Raw genomic sequence first — 14,044 nt, 5'->3', positions numbered from 1 at the left:
GGATGTGTCCCTATTGCCACTAGAGGCAGAGGAGTACGTGCATGGGCTGGATCAGTGCCGATTACCTGCTATTGACTTCAGCCGGAATGTCGTCGCTTTCAGAGCCTTCCCACAGGCGAGTCAATCGATGGCTTTTCCGAGTTCTTTCAGCGTGGGCGGTGTGTCTAGTTTCTCCATGACTGGCATGTCTGGGAAGCTGTCAGTGACGACGTTTTGGGATGCATATAGCTCGAGATAATGCTCAACCCATCGTTTAAGGTGGCGCTCACCAGATAATATGTACTTTTGAGAGAGTGACGTATGTAAGGTGAAGTAGTTCGCATTTAAAACATGCACAGTGGAGAGAATGTTTGCATACCTCTATGCTACATTAATGTAATGTGGATGATATTTCTTTTGGATATTGTACTTTTGGAAATTTTACATGATTTAAGCACACAGCTAACTAAAATGACTGCTCCCTTGTGTTAAAAAATCAGTCTGAATTAGTCTAAAGTACACTATACATAGCAGCTATTAAAATAGGTAAAATGAATTTTGCCAGACTAGACAATACCAGCTTCTGAAAGTGCAATGAATGAATTACCAAATATATAAAATGTAAAAAACGTTATCGGCTCTTTTTTATACAATTTACCTCTGAAGTTCAGGATGTGAAAATGACCAAGTAGAGCTAGCACTATTTTGAAAGGTGCACATTTGAAGTAAGGCCAAGCTGTATACTCTATAACCCATAGTACACCCATCAATCATACACCAAAATAAAGGGAATTAAAGGTTCTTTGCATTATACCTAAGATATACAAGGTCTTTTTTAAATAACCAGTATAACCAGTGAGGAAAGCCGGGGACATTCTTTTTCTTTAAAATCCTAACCCTATGCAAAATGCGAAACTGTATAGCGCCACCTAAGCTGTTTTCCCCTGTCTTTTACGACATCGTCCGTTGGCGGTCTTGGAGGTGGGGGTTTGTCGCGTTTTTTATACCGTCGTACATGCCTTTTGCATCCCCGGTCGCAGCAGCTGTCTGTATACTGGTGCAAAGGTGCAGCCAGTAGGTATTGGTGCAGCGGCGGACGGTCTGCTTGGCGTTGTTTCTGGCAGTCCTGAGGGCTTGTAGTATACTAAGGCTAGATGCAGCCTTGTATGCCAGGAGGGCTTTCTTCTTCTCCTCAGTCACGGGCTCCATCTCCTCCCAATTGGGCTCATAACAGTTGGCATTTTTACGCTCCTTCTTCTCGTATGCAGTGATGGCTGTATTGTACACAGCGTCATGGAGGTGGAACCAATTGGAGTCGATGGTATCATCAGGTGTCGCTTTGGTGAGAGGTTCCTGCAGTTTGCTGATTAACTGCTGTATTTTCTCTTGGATGCTTGCACAGCAAGTGTTGATGCGTGGGCTACCCTTCTTCTTGGCGTGGTGCAGCTTCTTGGGTATTATTCGCAACTTGCAGGCCACGAGGTAATGGTCCGTGCCACAGTTGGCACTGTGGTAGCTACGAGTGAGGAGAACACTGGCCAGTTCCGCACGCCTGGTGATGACGAGGGCTATCTGGCACGAACGTGGGTGTCTCCATGACACTTGGTGGTTTTCCTTGCGTTTGAAGAAGGTGTTGGTCACACATAGACTGTGGGAACAGCACATTTTCAGCAGTTGCTGCACATTCTCGTTGATCATGCCTATTCCGTGAGATTCGAGACAGGTAGACTAGGCCTTGTGGTCAGCTCTCTCTCTAGCATTGAAGTCTCCTAGTAGGTAAAGGCCTTTAGTGTTGGGGATAATGGATATTGCATGATCCAGAGCCTCATAGAACTTGTCTTTCTCTTCATGGGTGGAGCAGAGAGCTGGGGTGTACACGCTGAAGATGTTGGATGGGCCTGAGGATGTTGACAGCCAGATGGCAAGGATTCTCTCAGTAACCGATGATGCAGGTTCAATGAAGGCGACTAGCGTGTTCTTTATAGCGAAGCTAACACCGTACTGCCTAGTTTATCCGAGGGCTTCCCTTGTCATAAGAAGGTGAAGTTGACTTCCCTGACGGTGCATATGTCGACCAGTTGGGTCTCTTGTAGGCAGGCATTGTTGACATTCAGTTGGGAGAGTTCTCTGTCAACAACAGCTGTCTTCCGTGCGTCGTCAATCTGCTGAAGTAGTCTTCTTAGTTCTTCCCTGCTGAGGAGTTTGTAACCAACTTGTCGAGATGGTTCTCTAAGCTACACACAACCAGTGAAGCAGACAGGCCATGATGGGCAGCACTTTACTGACTGGGGGCTGCCCAACTTGAAGCGGACAGTAGCTGTCCAGTTAGACATGGTGATCTCTCCCACTGTCGGAAGCAACCCCTAGCGCCCAGCTTTACGCGAATCGAGCTTTGACTTCGAACCGGTAAACTGCTACTTCCCATGTTGTGCAGACGACTTGCAACGATGCTGGAGTGTCCTCTCTAGTGGAGCTGCAAACCTGGGCAGTGAGGTATGTAAAATTAGCGTTGACCATAGAGCAGATGCCCCCTCTCCACGCAGCTTGTAGTCCCAAGGGAACGATGGATGCCGATACATCTTTGCACCACAAGATTTGCTGGAATGACGTTGAAGTCAACACAAGCAGGTGGATATGTTTTTCAGTGTCGATGACATATATTTCACTTGGCTGAAATGCGATGTTAGCGGAGGATTGAATTTCTTTAATGAAATGAAGCTATCTATTGCTTTTGTCAGCACTATTATGCTTTTCTTTGCTTATGATCAAAATTAGTAAAAGAAACCTTGATATATCACTTGTTTTACTATAAAAAATGGTGGCTAGTGCCCTGAAACTTAAAGAAGGAAAATCTAAGTATCGACCATATTTTGATTTCTGACCTTCAGAAGTGTTGGTTGCATTGTTGCAATCAATTAAATCTTGACCTGTATTGTATTATCACATTAAGTAATGTTTCTATCAACTAAACTAATGGGGCAATTCAATGGCAAGCCAGTCCTACCTGCATTAGAGATAGTGGTCAGAGTCCTATTTTAACTCAATTCAACTGACTCTTTGAACATCAAGTCCATGTAACATCAAAATATCTAACATGAATCAGTGGTTTATCCCACTTCTTAGCAGATGTGATTGACAATAGCAAAGAGACATGACAACAGAAATATATCTGCTTTTGAACACCATTTTTTTAAATACCAAACTTGGTCTCTTCTTCCATGTATAAAGCAAGACCATATCCAAATACAAAATTTAGCAACAGCATCAATATGGCCAGCTTATCATAATCCATGGGATGAAGAGGCATAGATTCATGTCATTTGTATCATAAATATAAATTTTTTTCTTCAAATCACGGAAAATTATCAAGTCCATCAAAGGGACTGATGCTATACTGGGTGAAATGTTTTCTCCAGGCATTCAAAATAAGACTATTTCTATCTTTTAAATGCAGATTCTTAAAGACATCTCTGATGTTCTTCAGCTATAACAAGCTTTCCAAATCAGCTGTTGTGGTGGACATATTGAGAGTCAGATTTGCATCATTTTTAACTCTTTATGGTATGGTATAGAGCTCCTGACCCCAGCTTTCCACTATGACTGTATTGGCAATAAATGTCTTATTGTTATTGCCTACCTGACCACACTGGCCTATCTGACCCATTGGGACCCAGTAGCTAGTTGGGTGAAAGCCCATTTGTCAAATGACCATCCATTCAGTGTGAATAGTGACAGCAAGATTTTCAAAACAGACAAGATGGCAACCATATTGGATGTACAATTGTACAATTTTATTTATGACCAAACAGGTATCATAAGAAGTGTATTGAAGAAAACCCCATTCTGATAAAGGCATCCATTTTGGAGGAGTAGAGATAACACTTTCAAGATGGCCAGGGATTATTTTGTATTATTTTCATTCAGGACCAACTATACACCAAAAGCACTCTTCCGATGAAAACTGCATGTCACCATGATTTTGTATTGAAGGGGAATAGCAATAACAAGGTTTTCAAGGATGCTACCATGGTGGCAATAATGAACATCAAATAAGCACCATTTTCAATTTAGCACTAACAAAACAGTATAAGAACTCTTCTGGTGAAAATCCTATGCTAATATGAATTCCAATTTTGCTGGAGTAATAAGATTTTCAAGGTGAATGCTGTTGGTGGCTATCAGGTTATCACCATTTCCATTTAGGATTAACTGGCCATCACAAGAAGTCTTTTAGTGAAAACACAATGTTGACATGACCAGCTGTCTGGAAGATGTAGCAATAACAAGAGTTTCCAGACAGCCATTTTTGTGGCCAAACTGGAGGTCAGATTGGCACCATTTTCGCTTACAACCAATGAGATGGCCAAACTGGAGGTCAGATTGGCACATTTTCGCTTACAACCAATGAGATGGCCAAACTGGAGGTCAGATTGGCACCATTTTCACTTACAACCAATGAGATGGCCAAACTGGAGGTCAGATTGGCACATTTTCACTTACAACCAATGAGATGGCCAAACTGGAGGTCAGATTGGCACCATTTTCACTTACAACCAATGAGATGGCCAAACTGGAGGTCAGATTGGCACCATTTTCGCTTACAACCAATGAGATGGCCAAACTGGAGGTCAGATTGGCACATTTTCACTTACAACCAATGAGATGGCCAAACTGGAGGTCAGATTGGCACCATTTTCGCTTACAACCAATGAGATGGCCAAACTGGAGGTCAGATTGGCACATTTTCACTTACAACCAATGAGATGGCCAAACTGGAGGTCAGATTGGCACCATTTTCGCTTACAACCAATGAGATGGCCAAACTGGAGGTCAGATTGGCACCATTTTCACTTACAACCAATGAGATGGCCAAACTGGAGGTCAGATTGGCACCATTTTCGCTTACAACTAATCAGATGGCCAAACTGGAGGTCAGATTGGCACCATTTTCGCTTACAACTAACCAGATGGCCAAACTGGAGGTCAGATTGGCACATTTTCACTTACAACCAATGAGATGGCCATAAGTATTCTTATAAAAAACCCATGCTGATATGTCCAGTCATTCTGAAGAAGTAGCAATAAAATTTTCAAGATGGCACTGTGGTGGTCATTTTGGATGTCATAGCTGCACCACTTTTATTTAAGACCAAACAGATATCATAAGAAGTCTTTAACTGAAACCCCCATGTTGATATGACTGTCCATTCTAGATGTGTAATAATAACAAGATTTTCAAAATGGTTTCTTCAGTGGCCATACTAGATGTCAGAGCAGCACCATTTTCATTTAGAATGAACTTTACCTTGGGATGTTTGTGTGTGTAAAATTTCATGGCAATTATCCAGGTAGGATTAGTGATAACCAACTTGTGCTAATGGATGGATGAACGATGGATGATGGACAACTTGTGATGGACTATCCCATAAGCCCATCTGCTCTATGAACAGTAGCACTCAAGAAATAAACATTAATAATTTCATCTTGATATTTATTTACTATTAAAATATCATGTGATACAAAGACCTTCCATATACTTTATTAACGATCATTCAGCTCTTCATGCACAAATTGTGAGGATAAACTAAATAACCTGTACTGACAGATGAACATGGTATTATTAGCTTATTTTCATTTGAGTTACTAAATGTAACTAATACCTTAATATTAATCATACCAGGTCAACTGGACTATCTTAACTTAAAAGCTAATGTAATGGAATTTACTCACTTTTGATTATAAATATAGATGACAAGTTAATGCATGTCAATTCTTTTAAATTGCGTTTTTCATGATTTTATATCTATGATACTGGACTGAATGCACAACACTTCAAGAAAATCTTGTACAAAGAAAATACTTTCCATTATTTCCCAAAGCAGAAGTACTAGTTTGTACAGAGTCTGCACTCACATGCTACCAGCTTAGACCCAGCTTTGCCATTACATTTCAATAATGCCTCAATATAAATTATCCCATTATAAGGGAGTTCTTTTAAAATGGGGTATGGTCATGAATATCTTTAATTGTAATATTATATATAATATACCTCAGAAACCTCTCTGATAACGCACGCACATTGGGGTCTAAAAACATAGCACTATAAGCGAGGGTACGAGCCAAGGGACCTCCATAAAATCTGCTAGACCTCCAGAGAACTGCAGGATTGGGGGGGGGGAGGGAAACTGGGCTGTTTAATGACTGAATCCTAGCTTTACAATCACATCGAGAATAATTGTCAATAAAGCGCTTTTTCCGATGAAGTTGTTCATTATACTGTATAAATTACATTTATTTTTTAAAATGTCCAACACTTGAAAGATTGGTAACTGATTTAAACAACCAGCATGGTGCGCAAAAACATTATTGTATTACATCACAGCTTTTTCTTTTGTTGATTAGTTTGGTTCCAAGAGTCTTATGAATAGTTTTTTCTGTAAATAAGATCTTCCAAGCAGGAAACCGGACTAACTGTTGATACACTACCAAACAAAATTCCTTTTTATTAAAAGAAACACAACATTTCATGAGACCACTGTCAACTTGGAAACTCAAATTTTTGTTAAATTAGTAAGATATTGATGCTGTGATTTCATTGCAAGTAACAGTGACACTTCTTATCATCCCCGAGGAAATCTCTATGTCGTGAATTAAGGAATTCTCTGAAACTTGGTTTACCCACAATTGTCCATATCTGTGAAACAATGCTCTTTATTTTACAAAGTACTCATTTCAAAATTTCCTTGAATGTCATTAATGACGGTGTACTAAGAATGTCGTTTGGAAAGAAAATGTAACAAATTTTATGCCTTAAAGTTGATATTTCATAATGTTGATTAAAATTTCCAGGTTCTATCTACAGTTTTTGACGATAAAACCTGCGATATATCAAAGTTTCCGTTACCAATTTTGATAGAGATTTTCTTCAAGTTCAACAAATAAGGATCAATTTATGATTTAATAATGGGATCCATGCCTGACCCCACATTATAAGCAGGGGCGCGAGTTATCGAGGGAATGGTGTACAAGCCGACTTACTTACAAGGTCCAATTTTAGTAACCATGTTACAGTGAATGTGTGCTGTACAGTTTTAAGCTGTTTGTGGCTGGGTGCATGTTGTATGAGGTTAGATATAAATTATCAAGAAGATGAAGCAGTCGTGTCATCAATTTCTGCAATCCTCTTTTTTTTTAAATTTCATTTACATGAACAAATTTATGAGCTAGCGAGTTTTAAAAATGGCGAGAATAAAAAAACTACCAAGTTATATGAAATGGTGCTTTTACTTCATGAGGATTCTGGAATGAAAAGTTCCTCCAGCATGGGCAAAGTGAAATTCAGTGTCCGTAAGTAATAGCTCAATTTCAACGTAAACATTTCTCCAGTACACTATTCAGCACAATTTATAAAATCACATCCTCGAACGGTTCTTTATTTACACCTTTTGTCATCACTTCTTGCCTTTCTTGACCAGATTTTCTGAAGCAATGTCAAAGTCTGGATCCGAAAAATTAAGCATCAATGTGTTGGCATTTAGGAAAGCACGGTTCTGAGAAGTGGCAATCTGAAAAGGAAAAAACCAAATACAATTATTAAACGAGAATAATCTACATCAATGGCTTGTTGTCACACTTAAATATGATGCCAAATGAAAGAAAATGATCTTTAATATAAAATGTCAAACTGTAATATTCGTTTTATAACAACAAAATTTGTTTAAATCCAATTTTTTTATTTAAATACAAAGATGTCAACTATTTAAATACAAGATGTCAACCCAGCTGCATGCTCATCAGGAATGAAAGCATACAATGTCAAACCATCTGCATGATTATCAGGAATCCTAACAATGTCAAACTATACGCATGATTATCAGGAATCCTAACATACAATGTTAAACCATCTGCATGATTATCAGGAATCCTAACATACAATGTCAAACCATCTGCATGATTATCAGGAATCCTAACACACAATGTCAAACCATCTGCATGATCATCAGGAATCCTAACACACAATGTCAAACCATCTGCATGATTATCAGGAATCCTAACATACAATGTCAACAAATTAGTGCTCTAGATGCAATGCTGGTTATTCATCTGCAACATCAGTGACTACAGTGGTTTGCAAAGATGACCACTGTAATTTGTACAGATGACCACCATGGTTTGTATTGATAACCATTGTGGTTTGTATTGATGATCACTGTGGTTTGTATAGATGACCACTGTAGTTTGTATACATAACTGCTGTGATCTGTGTAGATGACCACTATCTGTGAAGACACCTGTGCATGAATTTAGTGCACATTTTACTAGAGATGTTTCATTCAAGTTTGGAAATGTTTCTGACCTTCACAAGCTAGCAAAAAAAATCACACTGCACATTTAAATGGCAACTGGTTAAGTACTTTTGCCCACTTGTCATCACAATAATATAATCTAGACATACCGATCATTTAAAATTAATTACCATGTATAATTTCTGTTTGCTCATCTGAAACCATATGGCCAAAATAGGTGTAATTACCAAAATTGGCACAAAAACATTAAGTGCGGCGTGAAACTTCCTGTGTCAACAGTTCATTATTAACACTACGTTTCTACTTAGAAGAGAATTTAAAACTCCGATACAAAGCTTAGATATCTGAAAAGAACTTCAAAATTTTATGTGATTGATGATTTAATTGGAGTGGGTGGGGGATAATGTCGGTGTTTTGAGGGGAAGAAAATTTGTCCTCTCAAATACCTTGAAAAAATGTCATTCTTTGATTAAAAGTAGAGAAAAAATATTACATGAAACAAATAAAATCAAAATATGAGGTAAAAGGAAGAAAAACATGCCTTCCAGAAAATCCTAGCCACCCCATGAAAATGAAATTCCAGGACCCTAATTTGTCTATATGACAACGGGCAAAATATCACCGAGTTTGAATTTACTGATGCCTTTCAAAAGTGGAAAGAAGAGAAAGTGAGAAGGATGTATAAAATGTAAAGTTATGTCGTGATAGCTTGCATGCATTCTTGCACATTTCAGATCTGAGTGAACTATAAACCTTCAAAATTTCCAAAAATTCTATGAATTACTAATTTCTGAAACTTTGACATGATATGATAAGTGTGTGTGTAATCAGCATGTTAAGACACATCACCACAAAAGTGATTATGTAGTGCAACCAAAAGGTTCAGTTAAAAAACTAAAACTAAAACTGAATTGCATAAAAATATGGGAAGTTAAAGGCATGATGATGCTGACTGTATTAATAGTTTATGTTCCACCATCTTGCATCCAGACATCAATGCAAATACACTTTCCAGTATGAATACACTGCCTATAAATATGACACATTATTACACTTATAAAATGTGTTTATTATCTATACACAAAATAACAAACTTTCTACTCAAAGACAAGTGATTGCTAAAAATAATGCTAAGACACTGTTAAAGAAAGATAACCCCAAAATCACACAGTTCAGCGCTTACTTCTCTCTAAAAATCAGGTCAAATTTGATCCCAGAGTATTAAATTCAATAAAATATATTAAATTAAGAAAAAGTATTGTTATAAATAATGAAAATTCTTGATTCAGAATAGCCATGGAAAATACTGAATATCAACAGAATAGCCATGGAAAATACTGAATATCAACAGAATAGCTATGGAAAATACTGAATATCAACAGAATAGCTATGGAAAATACTGAATATCAACAGAACAGCCATGGAAAATACTGAATATCAACAGAATAGCCATGGAAAATACTGAATATCAACAGAATAGCTAAAAAAGATGAATAAAAATACGGAAAGGATGGAATTTTATGGAATTTAAACATTTTTTTTGTCGAGTAGTGCAACACTGTAGTATGAAGTTGATCTTCAACATCATGCAATGATTTTCTTTATATATTTAACATTGATCCTATATAATAAACATTGACCATGCATATTTAAGAAGGATCTTACTTGCATATCTGACACCGGTCTTGCTTAAATATTGACAACTGATCTATATATATATCTATCTATCTATTTATCTATCTAATGTTGTAAACATAAATATAAAATTTGTATATTAAACACACTGATCATATGTATTTAACATTGATTTATAACGAACATGGATCTTATACATTTAACATTGATCCTACCAACGTATTTAACATGGATCCTACCTACATAACATTGATCCTACCTATATATTAAACATTGATCCTACCAACATATTTAACAATGATCCTACCTACATATTTAACATTGATCCTACCAACATATTTAACATTGATCCTACCTACATATTTAACATGGACCCTACTTATATTTAACATGGAGCCTACCTACATATTTAACATGGATATTACCTACATATTTAACATTGATCCTACCAACATATTTAACATTGATCCTACCAACATATTTAACATTGATCCTACCAACATATTTAACATTGATCCTACCTACATATTTAACATGGACCCTACTTATATTTAACATGGAGCCTACCTACATATTTAACATGGATATTACCTACATATTTAACATTGATCCTACCAACATATTTAACATTGATATTACCTACATATTTAACATTGATCCTACCAACATATTTAACATTGATCCTACCAACATATTTAACATTGAGCCTACCTACATGTTTAACATTGATCCTACCTACATATTTAACATGGACCCTACTTAGATATTTAACATGGAGCCTACCTACATATTTAACATCGATATTACCTACATATTTAACGTGTATCTTACCTACATATTTAACATGGATCCTAATGTACTTAACATGGCTCCTACATGTGCATTTAACATTTATCTTGCTTATTTAACACTGATCCTCCTTACATGTTTATCATTGATCCTACCTACATATTTAACAGGGATCTTATATATTTGATCTTATTTACCATTCACCCTGCTCATCTATTTAACATTGAAGATTGATGTGCACATAGAACAAAAACTATATTAATGATGAACTGCAAAAACATTTGTACAACACTAGTGGCAAATTTTCAACATAAAAATGCAGCATGTAATTATATCACCTGATACTCTTGAGTTGCAGATTATTTTTCCATTTCTCCTAAAACAAAACCAGGGATCGGTGGCCTGGAGCTTTAAGGAGCATGGATGGGCTTAGCATTGGATAAGAACACTTGTCCCCTTTCATAAATTTTCCACAAAGTTTTATTTAGCTGTACTGTAGTACAAATAAATGTCTTCTTAAAACAACTCATCCAACTTCCAAATGACTTGAACTGTACACCTGTCAAGAGCTGAAAATTACTTGTACTCATCACAACTGAAAATTAGTCATACCAGATAAGTAAACCAGTTTCTTTGCTGAGACCAATTGAGTAAACATTTGGTACAGAAATTATTTAGCAACGATTACTGTTCGATAAAAATAATATCTGATCACAATACATTAAGATAAGATCCACTATCTTGCAAATCCAGCCCCTCCAAGTGAAAAGAAATGCCAACCATGTCTTCTGGCTGGTTTTTGCAATAAAAGTACAAAATATTCCCCATCTGCCATTACAGAAGTCAGTCAAGAGTGAATTTCCATGGATGAAGGGATTAGTACCAAATCATATCATTTTTGAGTTTCAACTGGAGTGGAAGACGGCTCTGCCTGCTGCAATGCTAAAATAAGCCTCACTAGGTCAATTAAGCCATTTCGGATGAAAGGTCTATTAGTGAGAAGCTTGAGAATGCTACCTTAGCTGGGGTCCATTCCACGGCTGAAAAATATCATTCATGGAACAGTATGCCTTGAATGCTAAGCTGGTGGCAACTCTCATAACATAGTAAACTCATGTGGTTTGGGGTTAATTCCTTGTAAGGTGAGTACAAACTATCATAACATCATAATAAACTTGTGTTGTTTTGGGTTAATTCCTTGAAAGGGGAGTGCAAACTGTCACAACACCATAATAAATTCAAGTGGTTTGCGGTTAATTCCTTGTACGGCGAGTGCAAACTGTCATAACAAATTAATAAACTCATGTGGTTTGGGGTTAATTCCTTGTAAGGAGAGTACAAACTGTCACAACATCATGAGAAATTTATGTTGTATTAGGTTCATTCCTTGTAGGGTTGATTGGATAGTCTAATGACTACAAGACAAAAGAGACTATAAACTATGTGGAAATATATATTGTACCTTCATTCTTTGGGTGGAAAGAACAAGTACCCCATAAAAGTTCTATCAAGGTCCTAATGATGCCCTTGGAGAAAAAATGGTCCAAATCAGACAGAATTTTAAAATGGACTCATTCTTCATCAGAGGGAACCTTGGCATTAGAAATTAAACCATAGACTGTCATGAGAAAACATTAACCATGGCAAAGAAATGCAGAATCTGATTTGTCCGATAAAGCAAAAATTTCCCTGATTCTGTTTGCTCAGGTGAGGAAGCACGTTTTATAAAAAAGACATTTCATGTAAGCTTTAGATGGCGCTTCCAATGGTACCTTTCTCAACCACATCAAGGCCCATGGTCATGTATGAAAGACATGAAAGACTGCTTTGTTGTGCTAGGGTTTAACGCCATATTTCAGCACAGGATAGGTTATACATGGCGGCCAGTATAACTGGTGGAGGAAGAACCTTGGAAAACCCAGGGAAGAACCACCAACCCACGAGAAGCTACTGACAGCCTTTCCCACGTACCCATGCTAGCCGAGCCTTGGACTCGAACCCACGCAGACACAGGTGAGATGGCAGTCATCCGGAACGGTGAGAGCTTTAGACCACTCGGACACTCGGGGCCCCTAAAGGCATGAAAGATAAACTTTACATGGTGCTTTCAATGTTACCTTTCTCAACCACATCAAGGTCCATGGTCATGTATGAAAGATAAACTTTAGATGGAGCTTCCAATGGTACCTTTCTCGACCACATCAAGGCCAATGGTCATGTATGAAAGACATGAAAGATAAACTTTACATGGTGCTTCCGATGGTAACTTGTTCAACCATGTTAAAATCCATGGTTTTATAGAAAGATGCATCAGATAAGCTTTAGGTGGTGCTTCCAATGGTACCTTGTTCCTTGTCAAGACCCATGTCATGTATGAAAGACATGTCAGACAAGCTTGAGATGGTGCTTCCAACTGTACCTTGATCAGCCAGGTCAAAAACCATTGCTGGTTCCATTTCCACCAAAAGGTCAAGGTCTTTGGTTGAGACAAATCAAAATCGCTACATTTTTGTAGATGGCTTTTTATGCCGGTTTACAACTTCCTGTGTGATGGTGAAACATGTACAAAACTCTGAAACAGCAGCCCTTGGTTGTGAACAGGACTGCCTTTTCTTCTCAAAAGGCCAGCAGAAGTTTAGCAATGTATGGAACTGATGCCTGCAAAGATGCTTCTCTGCTTGCACCACTGGAAGACTCTACATTTTCCCTCACAGGCATTCAAAGTGGTGGGCCATCTAAGCCAAGCAATTCTGTCCATCATGTTTGTTAGCAGAAATTTATATTTCAGGAGTCTCCGACAGTGAACCTCAATTTCTTGGGGGATCTAAGAAAACCTCTTTGAGGTTAAGACTGCAAAATCTGCTTCCTAAATGGTGCTGCTGGTTCCATTCAGAACATGGTTATCTGAAAAAGTGTTGGTTGAGAAAACTGGATAGGCTTTGAGAAACATCTAGAAGAATCATGTTGAGTTTGTGTTGGGAATATTAGCTACTGTTTGTTTTGTCACGTTTTTTTTCCTGCTGCACAACATCTACCTTGTATTGAGTCTCCCGGGACCAATACCTCGAAAATTTGCTCACTATCCCAGTGGGCTAGTCAGAGATGCTGAAAGGATTTCAATAAAAAGGAGGTGTGTGTGATTATCCCTTGCCACAAGAAACAAAGGGGAAGGGGAAGAGAGAAATGACCAGTTTGTTATTTACCCAACACTTACATATGTTGTTTTCTTTCTATTCCAAACTGATGTGTGGTCTCTTCCGAAATCAAAATTCTCAAGATTCCCCTCTAGCTGTATAAGCATTAATCTGCTGAATATTTCTAAGCCTAATCTGTTA

At 37.7% G+C, this 14,044-nt stretch overlaps 1 protein-coding gene across 1 annotated transcript in view; it reads right to left on the bottom strand.

Moving 5' to 3' along the window:
• Positions 1–5,453: 5,453 nt before the first annotated feature.
• The window catches only part of LOC149781669 (prohibitin-2-like), a 35,470-nt gene continuing 26,879 nt past the window's right edge, over positions 5,454–14,044 (bottom strand). The window contains exon 8 of the mRNA XM_089935746.1: positions 5,454–7,544. Coding sequence (XP_089791872.1) covers positions 7,431–7,544 — 114 coding nt within the window. The 3' untranslated portion in view covers positions 5,454–7,430. The remainder of the gene's footprint in view (positions 7,545–14,044) is intronic.

Source organism: Sinohyriopsis cumingii, chromosome 15 (genome assembly GCF_028554795.1).
Source record: "Sinohyriopsis cumingii isolate HCF-2022 chromosome 15, ASM2855479v2, whole genome shotgun sequence".
Taxonomy (NCBI): Eukaryota; Metazoa; Mollusca; class Bivalvia; order Unionida; family Unionidae; genus Sinohyriopsis; species Sinohyriopsis cumingii.
This window is presented reverse-complemented; position numbering and strand designations above follow the sequence as displayed.